Consider the following 14,259-nt stretch of genomic DNA (forward strand, 5'->3'; position numbering starts at 1 on the left):
AACTGAATAGAATAAAATAAAATAGAAAAGAATAGAGTAAAACAGAACATAATAGAATATAAAATAATAGAATAGAAAAGAACAGAAAAAAGTCTTCTGAAATTATAATTTTAAATAGAATAGAACCAGCTATTCTTCACAATGAATTTGGATCGATTCAATAATTTGTACTTGAATCCAGTCGAAAAACCTATAAACAAAACAAAACTGAACAAATTTTGTTGTGAATGCAATGAAACAAAATGAGTAACTTAGAGAATGTTAATCCGAAACAAAATAAATAGAGCTACCTAAAATCCAAATTGCAAAGAGTGGGCAGTTGCCGCACCATATATTCAAACCAAATGTAGTGCTGTGTGATTAACTAAAACTAAAATGATAATGTCATCACTGTGAATAAACAAAAAAATTTTTTTACAGTCAAATCCTTATAAGGCTCCCTGCATACTAGGAACTGGAAATAAACAACAGAAAAATGCTTGATAGAAAATGCTCAATCTTAGTTTTTTTGCAGGCATATTACCAGTGTTTAGCAGTGTATAGCAGGTTAAGAAGTGGGAAGCCACTTGTGTCCTTAACAACCAATGACTCATCAGGTGTTAATGGGATTCCCCACTGACAGCTGAATGTAAGCAAAAGAATGTCAACATTAAACAACACTGTGTGGTAGCCTGTCTACAGTCCATACCAGGCCTTTCGGGTCTGGTACGAATTATAAGGGGAACCCCATGGCAAGCTACTAGACAACACAAGCTACTAGAGAATATCAAAGTGAAAGTGCTTTTGCTGTAAACTTTGATCAATAATTACTCCACATTGGGCCATGTTCCTGGGCCATGTTCCAGTCTATGTGATTCCACTGTGGACAGAGCACTTCTCTTGCCATAATGCATTACCTATGTGCATAGGGAGCCTCTGAACATCATTGCTATACATGAGCCAGGAGGGAGCCCCTTACATGATATCCACACCATTGTTATTATCAGCTTGTTCAATACTAGGGAAATGTGCAGGTGTCCCCAAATTTCACTCCCTCCTAATATGACAACTGGATAGTCAATACGTGTAGCAACCAATCATGTGTCTGCTGTGATTTTCAACTCTCTAATAAAATGATGCACAATAGAATCTGAACAATGGTCAGTTTTCATTTTGTCTTGTTCCTTTCTTAAAGAAACCTCTTGAAGTTTTATTATGCATCCATGCAAAACTTTCACACAGTCTTTTTTGTCAACAACAGCCAATCAGATTTCCAGCACTGGGAAATAGAGAAGGATCTAATTTATTTTAGCCGAGACAGCATGGAAGATCTGGGAAAATTCTTAACCTAGAAATGAACAGCACTATTACTAATTGGAGCCGTATGAAGCTGATGCCAAGATATTCCACTGGCTACATTTGCCAAACTAAGGTCAGATCTTTTACTGGCAAAGCCCCATAGCAAAATGGCTATCTGGATAACATCTAACAGGCAGTCCTGCAACAAAGACGTGAGTCATCCTAGAACACTTTTTCTACAACATACATAATATTTTTAAGGTAATCATTTAAGGTTGCCCCATCAACTGTTGGCAAGCCATGAGAAAGGTTTAAGCATCACTTACAGTTACTGGGTAATCAGAAGGCTGTCTCATGATGGTTGAGACATTGAGCACTTCTGGAAGAGCTTGTCATTACACATAGAGATTTTGTAATATGGTTGGAAATACTAGTGCTGTCAGATACAGATCTTTCCCTTTCCTAGGAAGAGAAGGAAATAATCCTTTCATTGCAACCAAATGTGAATGGAGTTATAAAACAGACTGTGGCAAAACTGGCACTTGGTTGCCAACTCACACTCAGAAATATGAATTGCAAAGAGTTCATGGTTGAAGCTAAGTAAGGAGCTAAGGTACTAACGATAATATAATGAAAGTGGATCTATACCCTAACAGGATGGCATTTAGTTTCCTTAAATATTGTGTATCAACAACTGCTATATCATTTTTATATAAAATATTATCTTTTTTTATCTGTTTGCAACTCAGTGTTGCTATTCTGTTCCAGTTGTTTTCAGTCACTTCCTGTCTATATGCACATGTGCCAGTACCAGCTGTGATCCTTTACTTTGGATGGGCTTCCGGATGGTGACAACTGTAGACCATATCTGTGCTACCTGTGTCACTAAAGCCATTTGTAGTCTCCCCCAAAGGCACATGTGACAGGGTAACATTGCAGGAGCACAAATGCAAGTCAACTGTTAATCCACAACTCACAGATTTATGGTTACAGGGAACCATTGAAAACATCATTTGAATTGACATCATGTTGAAGCTTATATGAGGTTTTAGTGACTGTGTTTAAATCTAGTTTAACTTTAGAAACTGTATAATGTGCGTTGAATTTGTCAGGAATTAAAATGGTGAGCTGGCAACCCTGTAGAGTATATTAGCAGTTGACTGAATATCCATCACCTTTGTTGACAACACCTATAGCCAGCCTCAGAGGTGTTTGTGTAAACCATCATCCCATGTCACATGCAGTAATGTCATAGGGTCCAGCTCCTCTGCTCTCTTAGACATCCATACAAAGGATGAGCACAAATACCTTACTATGGAAAAATTCTGATACTGTGATTGGTAATCTCTTTAGTTCCACTTATTGTACATCAATATGTTCTTATTTTTGGAGAATTGCAATAGAAGCATTTTGGAATGAAATACTTAGAAACCCCTTTTGACATGCAAAGCCAGTTGACACACCTGTGTATTTGACAAAGTAAAAAAAGAGCATAATAGGGGGGGGAATTATAAAGCTAGAGAAACTTTCCAACATTAGATAAATGGTAGCCAAATACACATAATGCACAATTATCCCTCAGTCTACAAGGAGTTCATACAAATGAACTATACAGTTTAATACTCAAATAACAGAACGTTCCACAAAACATAAAGGTAATACACAAACATAATAAATTACATGATAAGAATGGCATGATAGAGTGGTAAGTGCAACATCAAGTCCAAAAGTTCATAGAAAAATTTGTTGGTCATCAGATTTGAAATAAAACACTTAAATGTATAGTTCTTTTTTCACTGATAGCAAATTTAGATGTACAGAATTTTCAGCAGTCCTTACGCTGGATATTTGATTTTGTAACTATACAAATTATATGATGGAAGTTTCAGTTTGCATGATGGATGGTGCTCTTGAGTTTCGGTGAAATTGTGGAACACACTCTGAGCCATTTCGTGAAATTGATAAGCTGTGTAGACGATAGTCTCGGCTTAGGTACTGGTTCAGATAAAAACTTCCCCATTTTCTCTTTAACTCTCCTTGGACCTAAAAGGTAAACAAACACTAGATATTTTTTGCCATCAATAATCAGAAAAAAATTTTTTTCTGCATTTTCTCCTGCATTGGTCATTGTATATAAACAGGAGTAATACATGAGAAAGTTTTAATAAAGAAGAACAAATTGAATTAGTACAGTGATAGGAGGACCAGGGACCCCTTATTTTAAAACAGACAGATACTGAAATGTTATCATAAACCTATTCTGCAAAGTAGGTTCAAGTGATGGAGCTTTTAAGGACATCAATACTCATTTTTCTTCATTTTAAGGGCTTTTCTTGCCCGTTAAAAAAAAAAGAAATTTCAACATAGCTTCAAAGATCAAACAAAATCAATGAGTTTCTTTCACAGGGGGTTTCAGCATTTCCATCCAAAGAAATACACATTCAGACTCCAGGCTTATACAGGCAGCACTCCTGATTTGGTACTTAGGCCTTTTGTCTGCCTCCTACAGACTTCATACCCAACTCTGTGCACATAACTTGGTGCCCCTTGCTGTTCTGGCTCCCACCTCTCTCCTAAGTGGAACCCTCCTGACTCCTGGACAATGACCTCATCTGTCTGCTGGGGTGGAGCCCAGAACCCTAGACCAGTCTCTCCTAAAATCCCATCATACACCAGCCCAATTAGTCTGCTGGTGGTTCTCAAAACATGGACCCAGGATTGGAGATTTCATCCTTCCCAGATCTCTACAAAATCTTTGGTCTCCAGGTCCCAAAACAGGTTTTATTAACTGATGAGGAAACAGAAAAGTCAGTTTCCTCTGAATGACCCAGGTTCCCTGGAGCTCCTCAACCTGCCTGGATGAGAATCTTGGGTCATTAATTCTTTTTAACCCATGACACGGCACCGCACTGCCACATTATGTTAACAGCTGGAGTGAAAAAGTAGAAATAGAAGGCCTAAATTACTTTCCTTTTCCTTGATAAAATGCTGATCCAGGCTTAATTTGGTGCTGACCATATGTCTGACATGCCTTAGCTCTTGGTCATGTGATCTCTGCTAAAAGTGTTTAATGATAATAATTAGAGATGAGCGAATCGAACATGGCGAAGTGGAATTCGTTTCGAATATTGGGAAATATTCGATGCGCGCCGAATCCGAAAATTAGCCAACTTCGGATGCACGAATCGAATTTTCCCAAAAATGGCGGTGACATGTGTGGCGACGGAGCGGGGATCTCTGGGAAGGCGCGCAGACAAGGCGCGCTGACCCATAATGCATTCATTCATGACATGTGATCGCATTAGCCAATCAGCAGCCAGCCAGCCAGCACTGTCTAATGGTGGAGATATAAATTGCGGCCATCTTACAATTCTCCATTAGCCTCCGGTCATTCAAGAGAGACAGACCTGTCTGTATTAGGGACAGAGTTAGGGCCAGAGAGACTTTAGGGCCACAGAATCGTTACTTAGGGACACAGAATCGTTACTTAGGGACACAGAATTGTTACTGAGGGACACAGAATTGTTACTCAGGGACAAACACAGAATTGTTACTGAGGGACACAGAATTGTTACTGAGGGACACAGAATTGTTACTGAGGGACACAGAATTGCTACTCAGGGACACAGAATTGTTACTGAGGGACACAGAAATGTTACTGAGGGACACAGAATTGTTACTCAGGGACAGACACAGAATTGTTACTGAGGGACACAGAATTGTTACTGAGGGACACAGAATTGTTACTGAGGGACACAGAATTGTTACTCAGGGACACAGAATTGTTACTCAGGGACAGACACAGAATTGTTACTGAGGGACACAGAATTGTTACTGAGGGACACAGAATTGTTACTCAGGGACACAGAATTGTTACTCAGGGACACAGAATTGTTACTCAGGGACAGACACAGAATTGTTACTGAGGGACACAGAATTGTTACTGAGGGACACAGAATTGTTACTCAGGGACACAGAATTGTTACTCAGGGACAGACACAGAATTGTTACTCAGGGACACAGAATTGTTACTCAGGGACACAGAATTGTTACTCAGGGACACAGAATTGTTACTCAGGGACAGACACAGAATTGTTACTGAGGGACACAGAATTGTTACTGAGGGACACAGAATTGTTACTGAGGGACACAGAATTGTTACTCAGGGACACAGAATTGTTACTCAGGGACACAGAATTGTTACTTAGGGACACAGAATTGTTACTCAGGGACAGACACAGAATTGTTACTGAGGGACACAGAATTGTTACTGAGGGACACAGAATTGTTACTCAGGGACAGACACAGAATTGTTACTGAGGGACACAGAATTGTTACTGAGGGACACAGAATTGTTACTCAGGGACACAGAATTGTTACTCAGGGACAGACACAGAATTGTTACTCAGGGACACAGAATTGTTACTCAGGGACACAGAATTGTTACTCAGGGACAGACACAGAATTGTTACTGAGGGACACAGAATTGTTACTGAGGGACACAGAATTGTTACTGAGGGACACAGAATTGTTACTCAGGGACACAGAATTGTTACTCAGGGACACAGAATTGTTACTTAGGGACACAGAATTGTTACTCAGGGACAGACACAGAATTGTTACTGAGGGACACAGAATTGTTACTGAGGGACACAGAATTGTTACTCAGGGACAGACACAGAATTGTTACTGAGGGACACAGAATTGTTACTGAGGGACACAGAATTGTTACTCAGGGACACAGAATTGTTACTCAGGGACAGACACAGAATTGTTACTCAGGGACACAGAATTGTTACTCAGGGACACAGAATTGTTACTCAGGGACAGACACAGAATTGTTACTCAGGGACACAGAATTGTTACTCAGGGACACAGAATTGTTACTCAGGGACAGACACAGAATTGTTACTCAGTGACACAGAATTGTTACTCAGGGACACAGAATTGTTACTGAGGGACACAGAATCGTTACTGAGGGACACAGAATTGTTACTCAGGGACACAGAATTGTTACTCAGGGACACAGAATTGTTACTGAGGGACACAGAATCGTTACTGAGGGACACAGAATTGTTACTCAGGGACACAGAATTGTTACTCAGGGACACAGAATCGTTGAATTAAAGAGTATGTCAGACAACACGCAGAGGAGTGGCAGAGGAGGCAATGTTTCAGGAGCGAGCAGACGTGGCAGCAGAGGAAGGGGTCGAGGCAGCACTAGTCGCAGCCAGAGGCCAGTGCTCCCGGTGTCATCCAGCGGTCATGTCTCCACCGACAACCCTGCCGTCATCGATTGGTTGGCTCGGTCGTCTTCCCAGGTCACCTCTGACACCTACAGCCAACGGTCGGTGGGTACGTCAGACACAACCGTTAGTTGGCATGGCCCGGGAGCAAGCCCACTGAAATCACGTGTCCTCTACCTGCCCCTGTCCTTTGGTGTTCCCTCACCAAGTGAAGTATCGCATGCTGTGGGCTCAGCCCCACTGTACAGTGAGGAAGAGCTAACAGAAGGCGGTCAGGAACGGGGGGAGACATCCGCCTCTTCAGCAGCCAGGCGAAGAAGTACTGGCGAGGAGAGTGGCTCGGTAGCCGGTCTAGAGACAGGTCTGTCTCCTGACCCACACGCAGCCGAGGGGGCTAGTAGTGAGGCGGAGACCCTAATTGATGATGATGAGGCTGATCGCACTTGGCAGCCTCGTCGTCATCAGGCTATTGCTTCCGCATCATCAGGAGAAGAGGGTGCCAGCTTGGCAGCGAGCAAACAGTCGGTGGGTTGCCCAGGAGGCAGCAGGGCCGCAGCAGTGTCAGTGGAGGCAAACGGCCACGGAGTAGAGCACCAGCTCCACTGCAGCCTACCACCACGGCCAGTAGTGGTGCCGGTGTGCACGGAGGAAGTAGCAGTCAGCCAGTGAGGAGTAGCGGGGGCAAAGTTTCCTACTCGGCGGTGTGGCAATTTTTCGTCAAGCCGCCCGAGGAAGTAAACGTAGCCGTATGTCGACTATGTGGCCAGAAAGTCAAGCGTGGCCAGGGGGCCCATGTTGGGACTACAGCGTTGCGTCAGCATATGCAGCGTCGCCATTCGGTGGCCTGGGAAAACCGTGATAAAGATACGGCGGTTCTGCCTGCCCCAGCCCCCGCTCCATCACCCGCTCCGTTACTTGCTCCATCACCCGACGTCAATCGCCCTCTATCAGCCAGTCAAGGCTCCAACACCTCTGCTGAGGGGACTTGTCGCTCGTTGGCATCTTCCGCTCGTTCAGATGCTCCTTCTCCTGCTACTCCTCTTCACGGATTCCGTCAGCAGTCTTTCTTGGAATCCGTTTCCAAGAGACAACAGTTTGCGAGCACGCACCCGACGGTGCAGAAGCTGAACATCCTCCTGTCCAAGTTGCTGGTGCTGCAGTCCCTCCCTTTCCAAGTGGTGGACTCAGCACCTTTCCGAGAAATGATGGCTTGTGCCGCGCCGCGGTGGAGAGTGCCAAGCCGGCATTTCTTCGCCAAAAAGGCAGTGCCAGCCCTGCATTCACATGTAGAAGAGATGGTGGGCCAGTCTTTGAGCATGTCGGTCTCTGCCAAAGTGCACGGCAGCGCCGACGTGTGGAGCTGTAACTACGGTCAGGGACAGTACATGTCATTTACGGCCCACTGGGTGAACGTGGTGCCGGCACAGCCGCACCAGCAACTTGGACAGGTCACGCCGCTTTTGCCTCCACGTTTGCACGTCCTTGGTCCAGAAAAGATGTCCGCCTCTACCACCTCTTCTTCCGCCGTGTCCTCAGCCGCCACCCCCGTGCCAAGTCCCATTACCCGACCGGCATATCACATGTGCAGGGCGCAACGGTGTCACGCTGTGCTGCACCTGGTATGCCTTGGCGAACGTAGTCACACAGGGGAGGAACTTCTGAGTGTAATGAACAGAGAAATCGACAGATGGCTGTCTCCGCGCAAACTGAAAATCGGAACCATGTTGACCGACAACGGAAAGAACATGGTGTCTGCTCTGCATCAAGGAAGGTTGTGCAATGTGCCATGCATGGCTCACGTGTTCAATCTGGTTGTCAAGCGGTTCCTAAAATCCACCATCCCACTGCAAGACATCCTTAAAATGTCACGTAAACTTTGCATGCATTTCAGCCATTCCTACACCGCAAAGCACACCCTCCTTGAGCTGCAGCGGCAGAACGGAATTCCACAGCATCGCCTGATCTGCGACGTTGCAACAAGGTGGAATTCAACCCTACATATGTTAGACCGCCTTTACGAACAGCGAAAGGCCATCACCGATTTCCTGATGTTACAAGCGGATAAAGGTACTCCCCTGTGTAACTTAGATGTCAGCCATTGGCAGCTCATGCGTGACACCTGCCGCTTGCTCAGGCCCTTTGAGGAGGCCACGCTATTCGTGAGTCGGCAGGACTATGGGATGAACGACGTCATTCCTCTGTTGCACATCCTGGAACAAATGCTGTTAACAATGGCTGGTCAGGGTGCGGTAGACGTGGCGCACAGATCTCAACGCCACATGACCCCTGTGGGGGCAGGACAGGAAGAAGAGGAGGAGGTAGAGGAGGACATTGGTGCTCAGGAATTATTGAGTGAAATGGGTGGTTTTTCCACTCAGCGGACAGGAGTGGAGGAGCAGGAGCATCTGGTAGAGGAGGAGGAGGAGACAGAGGACCCAGACGCACCATGGCAGTATGCTGTGGAGATGGAGGCAGGGAGTCCCTCGCATTCCTTGGCACAAATGGCCCATAGCATGCTCGGTTGCTTGTAGCCGAATAATAACCATCAGACAGAGGGATGACTTTTGGCTGTCCACCTTGTTGGACCCTCGCTACCGTTCAAAAATGGTGGCCTTTTTCACACCTGCTGAGAGGGAGGCCAAAATAACGTACTATAAAAACCACCTATGTAGTCAGTTGGTCTCTGCCTTTCTGCGCCAACGTCCATCCTCAGACACTGTGGGCCCTGTGCGCTCGCGTTCCGCTGCCATGGCAGCAGGGGAGGGGTGGGGTGGTAGGAGCAGTGGCAGCTCCACCAGCAGCGGCTTCCTCAGTCTGCAGTCGATGATGAGTAGCTTTCTTCACCAGCGCAGTGAGGAAACTACTAACCAGCCGCAGCAGCAGCAGCATCAGGTTGACCTAGAGCAGGAGCTCAAACAACAGGCTTGGGCCTACTTGGACAGCACCCTGCCAACCGAGGTAGACAATCCCCTTGACTACTGGGCAACGAAACTTGACCTTTGGCCCCAACTAGCTGAATTTGCGCTTGAAAGGCTGTCATGCCCGGCCTGTAGCGTGGCATCGGAGCGCGCGTTTAGTGCGGCAGGAGGTATTGTAACTCCGCGGAGGACACGACTGTCCACCCAAAGTGTGGAGAGACTCACGTTTGTGAAAATGAATCAGGCGTGGATTAGTCTGGATTTCAAACCACCAGTTCCTGACACAACTGACTAAATCCGCCATGAATCATGCCCCAAACATGTTATTATTTTTAACATAGGCCTCTGTATGGCCTTCAATTTAAGCTGCTTACGCTTCGCCACTCTGCCATGGGCCCCTGTACCGCCTCCTCTTGCTGCTGCCAGGTCCAGAGTGTCTCATGGGTCCCTGTACGGCCTCCCATTGCTGCTGTCTCCATCGCCACACTCTGCCATGTGCCACTTTCAGGTCTCCTCACACTGGTGGTGGGTTCCATTTTGTCATAGGGTGCTGGCAGATTACGGGCCTCCCATTGCTGCTGCCAGGCCCGTAATCTGCCATGGGCCCCCGTACCGACTCCTCATGCTGCTGCCAGGTCCAGAGTGTCTCATGGGTCCCTGTACCGCCTCCCATTGCTGCTGTCTCCATCGCCACACTCTGCCATGTGCCACTTTCAGGTCTCCTCACACTGCTGGTGGGTTCCATTTTGTCATAGGGTGCTGGCAGATTACGGGCCTCCCATTGCTGCTGCCAGGCCCGTAATCTGCCATGGGCCCCCGTACTGACTCCTCATGCTGCTGCCAGGCCCGTAATCTGTCATGGGCCCCTGTACCGCCTCCTCATGCTGCTGCCAGGTCCAGAGTGTCTCATGGGTCCCTGTACGGCCTCCCATTGCTGCTGTCTCCATCGCCACACTCTGCCATGTGCCACTTTCAGGTCTCCTCACACTGGTGGTGGGTTCCATTTTGTCATAGGGTGCTGGCAGATTACGGGCCTCCCATTGCTGCTGCCAGGCCCGTAATCTGCCATGGGCCCCCGTACCGACTCCTCATGCTGCTGCTAGGTCCAGAGTGTCTCATGGGTCCCTGTACCGCCTCCCATTGCTGCTGTCTCCATCGCCACACTCTGCCATGTGCCACTTTCAGGTCTCCTCACACTGCTGGTGGGTTCCATTTTGTCATAGGGTGCTGGCAGATTACGGGCCTCCCATTGCTGCTGCCAGGCCCGTAATCTGCCATGGGCCCCCGTACTGACTCCTCATGCTGCTGCCAGGCCCGTAATCTGTCATGGGCCCCTGTACCGCCTCCTCATGCTGATGCCAGGTCCAGAGTGTCTCATGGGTCCCTGTACGGCCTCCCATTGCTGCTGTCTCCATCGCCACACTCTGCCATGTGCCACTTTTAGGTCTCCTCACACTGCTGGTGGGTTCCATTTTGTCATAGGGTGCTGGCAGATTACGGGCCTCCCATTGCTGCTGCCAGGCCCGTAATCTGCCATGGGCCCCCGTACCGCCTCCTCATGCTGCTGCCAGGTCCAGAGTGTCTCATGGGTCCCTGTACGGCCTCCCATTGCTGCTGTCTCCATCGCCACACTCTGCCATGTGCCACTTTCAGGTCTCCTCACACTGCTGGTGGGTTCCATTTTGTCATAGGGTGCTGGCAGATTACGGGCCTCCCATTGCTGCTGCCAGGCCCGTAATCTGCCGTGGGCCCCCGTACCGCCTCCTCATGCTGCTGCCAGGTCCAGAGTGTCTCATGGGTCCCTGTACGGCCTCCCATTGCTGCTGTCTCCATCGCCACACTCTGCCATGTGCCACTTTCAGGTCTCCTCACACTGCTGGTGGGTTCCATTTTGTCATAGGGTGCTGGCAGATTACGGGCCTCCCATTGCTGCTGCCAGGCCCGTAATCTGCCATGGGCCCCCGTACCGACGCGTCATGCTGCTGCCGGGCCCGTAATCTGTCACGGGCCCCTGTACCGCCTCCTCATGCTGCTGCCAGGTCCAGAGTGTCTCATGGGTCCCTGTACGGCCTCCCATTGCTGCTGTCTCCATCGCCACACTCTGCCATGTGCCACTTTCAGGTCTCCTCACACTGCTGGTGGGTTCCATTTTGTCATAGGGTGCTGGCAGATTACGGGCCTTCCATTGCTGCTGCCAGGCCCGTAATCTGCCATGGGCCCCCGTACCGACTCCTCATGCTGCTGCCAGGCCCGTAATCTGTCATGGGCCCCTGTACCGCCTCCTCATGCTGCTGCCAGGTCCAGAGTGTCTCATGGGTCCCTGTACGGCCTCCCATTGCTGCTGTCTCCATCGCCACACTCTGCCATGTGCCACTTTCAGGTTTCCTCACACTGCTGGTGGGTTCCATTTTGTCATAGGGTGCTGGCAGATTACGGGCCTCCCATTGCTGCTGCCAGGCCCGTAATCTGCCATGGGCCCCCGTACCGACTCTTTATGCTGCTGCCAGGCCCGTAATCTGTCATGGGCCCCTGTACCGCCTCCTCATGCTGCTGCCAGGTCCAGAGTTTCTCATGGGTCCCTCTACGGCCTCCCATTGCTGCTGTCTCCATCGCCACACTCTGCCATGTGCCACTTTCAGGTCTCCTCACACTGCTGGTGGGTTCCATTTTGTCATAGGGTGCTGTATGGCCTCCCATTGCTGCTGCCTCCACCGCCACACTGTGGCTCCACACTCTGGTTTTGGCCCCGTGACTGCCCAAATGAGTGAAGTGTGCGGTGATTCTAAGATCGACGGCACTCATCTGCATGTCATACTGACTGACAGTATTATTTCTCTTCCCCAGCAGACTCCAAGGGCATTTAAATTAAAGGTACAGTGTTCTGCACTAATATAAAGGCTCTCTGAAGCCTAGAAATGTCAAATGCCAAAGAGTCTTAAAGAAGTTGCAGCACTGGAACAGAGGGAAGGTTGAAGAGAGATGAGTATAATACCTCTTCCCTTGCAGGTATTTTTCTATAATGTGTTTTTCCCCTGAGAGCTTCGCATTAAAAAATCTTGAAACAATAGCCCGTATCTCATACGTGCAGTATACAGTATTTCATCTTCCACATAAAAGTTACTGTAGTTTATAAACATTGAAACATCAATCTTATTAGTGTCTTGTGGCCAATTATGTCGTAAAGTAAAACTGCACTTTTGCTGAGAAAAATTGCAGCATTTACGTACCATTGTGTTACAACTGACAAGCCACTTTCTAATTGCTGAGTGCTAAATGGGAGAACCTTCATGCTATAATTATTTCATCAGTCCCATTGTGGTAATATAGGGGAAGCTTTGAGACAATCATTTGAGCAGAAATACAGCACTATGGGTAGTAAACACTGAATTAAATTAATTTAAAATGATTGTAAACCTCTGAAATGAAAAATGAATAAGACATATCCCTCTATAATGTGTGCTAGCCTCAATCCAAAGCACCTAGTGTGGTTCCTATCTGCTCTCTATTTCCTCTGCCAGCTATTTGCATGAGCAGGTTATGCTGATACCACAGAATCCAAGGGGACTGCCTCCTCTCCCTCGGCACACAGCAGGGGATTGGCAGCCTCAGCAATGCATGTTTCCCTATGAGGCTGTGTAGAGATGTGTGTGTCCATTCCCTCCAGTCGGGTCTCAATTTACATTCAGCTCCCTGTTCTATGTTGTGCAGCGTCTGAAATCAGATCCCCACCCCCTGCCTTCTGAAGCTCAGAATGCTGTGTAAAATGTGTGTTTTAGGAGGCTGTAGAGAAGAGAGCGCTACAGATAAACAGGGATAATTTATGTAGGAGGATTTGTTTAATCTTTGTGTATCACCTGAGGCCAGTCACTTCACTGGGCATATGTAAGTTTAAAACCATTTTAAAGCCCAAATCTTAATTTAAAATCTACTGTATTTATACTTCAAGAGATGTTTGAACTTTAAGTACCAAAAGTATACAAAATTACTTACTTCTGTGTTTAAAAAGCAGTACAGAATGGCCACAACCAGCCCCTGCAACAAAAATACACATAATTATAGCTTGTTTGGTAATAAATGCTAAGAGCAATGATGTTGCAATAACCCACAACAACCAATTACCCTTCACCTAACTGAAGTTGTTGTAAAGTTTCAAGGTTTTTTACCTTCATGTATTTATGCATTAAGGTAGAAAACCTTCAGTGTGCAGCAGTGGCCCCAGCCCCCTCAATACTCACCTGAGCCCCATCATGATCCAGCGATGTGCACAACAGCCTCGGCTGTCTCATGTCTCTGCCTCCTCATTAGCTGAGACAGCAAGCGGGAGCCATTGGCCATTGGCTCCCGCTGCTGTCAATCACAGCCAGTCAGCCAATGAGGAGAGAGAGAGGGCGGAGGCCAAGCTGCAGCTCCGTATGTGAATGGACACACAGAGCAGCGGCTTGGGAACATGCCTGTAGCAATTGTATGTGGCCACTAATCCTTCCCCACATTTTATAATTTTCAGTAGTGCGGGTAAGATCCAGCGATGTCCACGACAGCCTCAGCTGTCTCAGGTCTCTGCCTCCTTATTGGCTGAGACAGTAAGCTCTATTTACAAGTAAACTAATAATATTGTAGAAGATTTCAATCCATTTTGCGACAAATCACACATGCAGTCTACATGTTTGACCCAATTGTAGCAGTTGTATGTGGCCACTCATCCTTCCCCACATTTTATAATTTTTAGTAGTGTGGGTAAGATCCAGTGATGTGCACGATAGCCTCGGCTGTCTTGCATCTCTGCCTCCTCATTGGCTGAAACAGCAAGTGGGAGCCAT

At 47.3% G+C, this 14,259-nt stretch overlaps 1 protein-coding gene across 2 annotated transcripts in view; it reads right to left on the reverse strand.

Moving 5' to 3' along the window:
• Positions 1–2,862: 2,862 nt before the first annotated feature.
• VIPR2 (vasoactive intestinal peptide receptor 2) overlaps positions 2,863–14,259 on the reverse strand; it is a 101,909-nt gene continuing 90,512 nt past the window's right edge. For both annotated transcript variants that reach the window (XM_089668735.1, XM_089668736.1), the window contains 2 exons: positions 13,433–13,474; positions 2,863–3,321 (listed from right to left, as the gene is read on the reverse strand). In XM_089668735.1, coding sequence (XP_089524861.1) covers positions 3,148–3,321; positions 13,433–13,474 — 216 coding nt within the window. In that variant the 3' untranslated portion in view covers positions 2,863–3,147. The remainder of the gene's footprint in view (positions 3,322–13,432; positions 13,475–14,259) is intronic.

Source organism: Staurois parvus, unplaced genomic scaffold, assembly GCF_062004578.1.
Source record: "Staurois parvus isolate SC_StPar_1 unplaced genomic scaffold, SC_StPar_1.0 ptg000061l, whole genome shotgun sequence".
Classification (NCBI taxonomy): Eukaryota; Metazoa; Chordata; class Amphibia; order Anura; family Ranidae; genus Staurois; species Staurois parvus.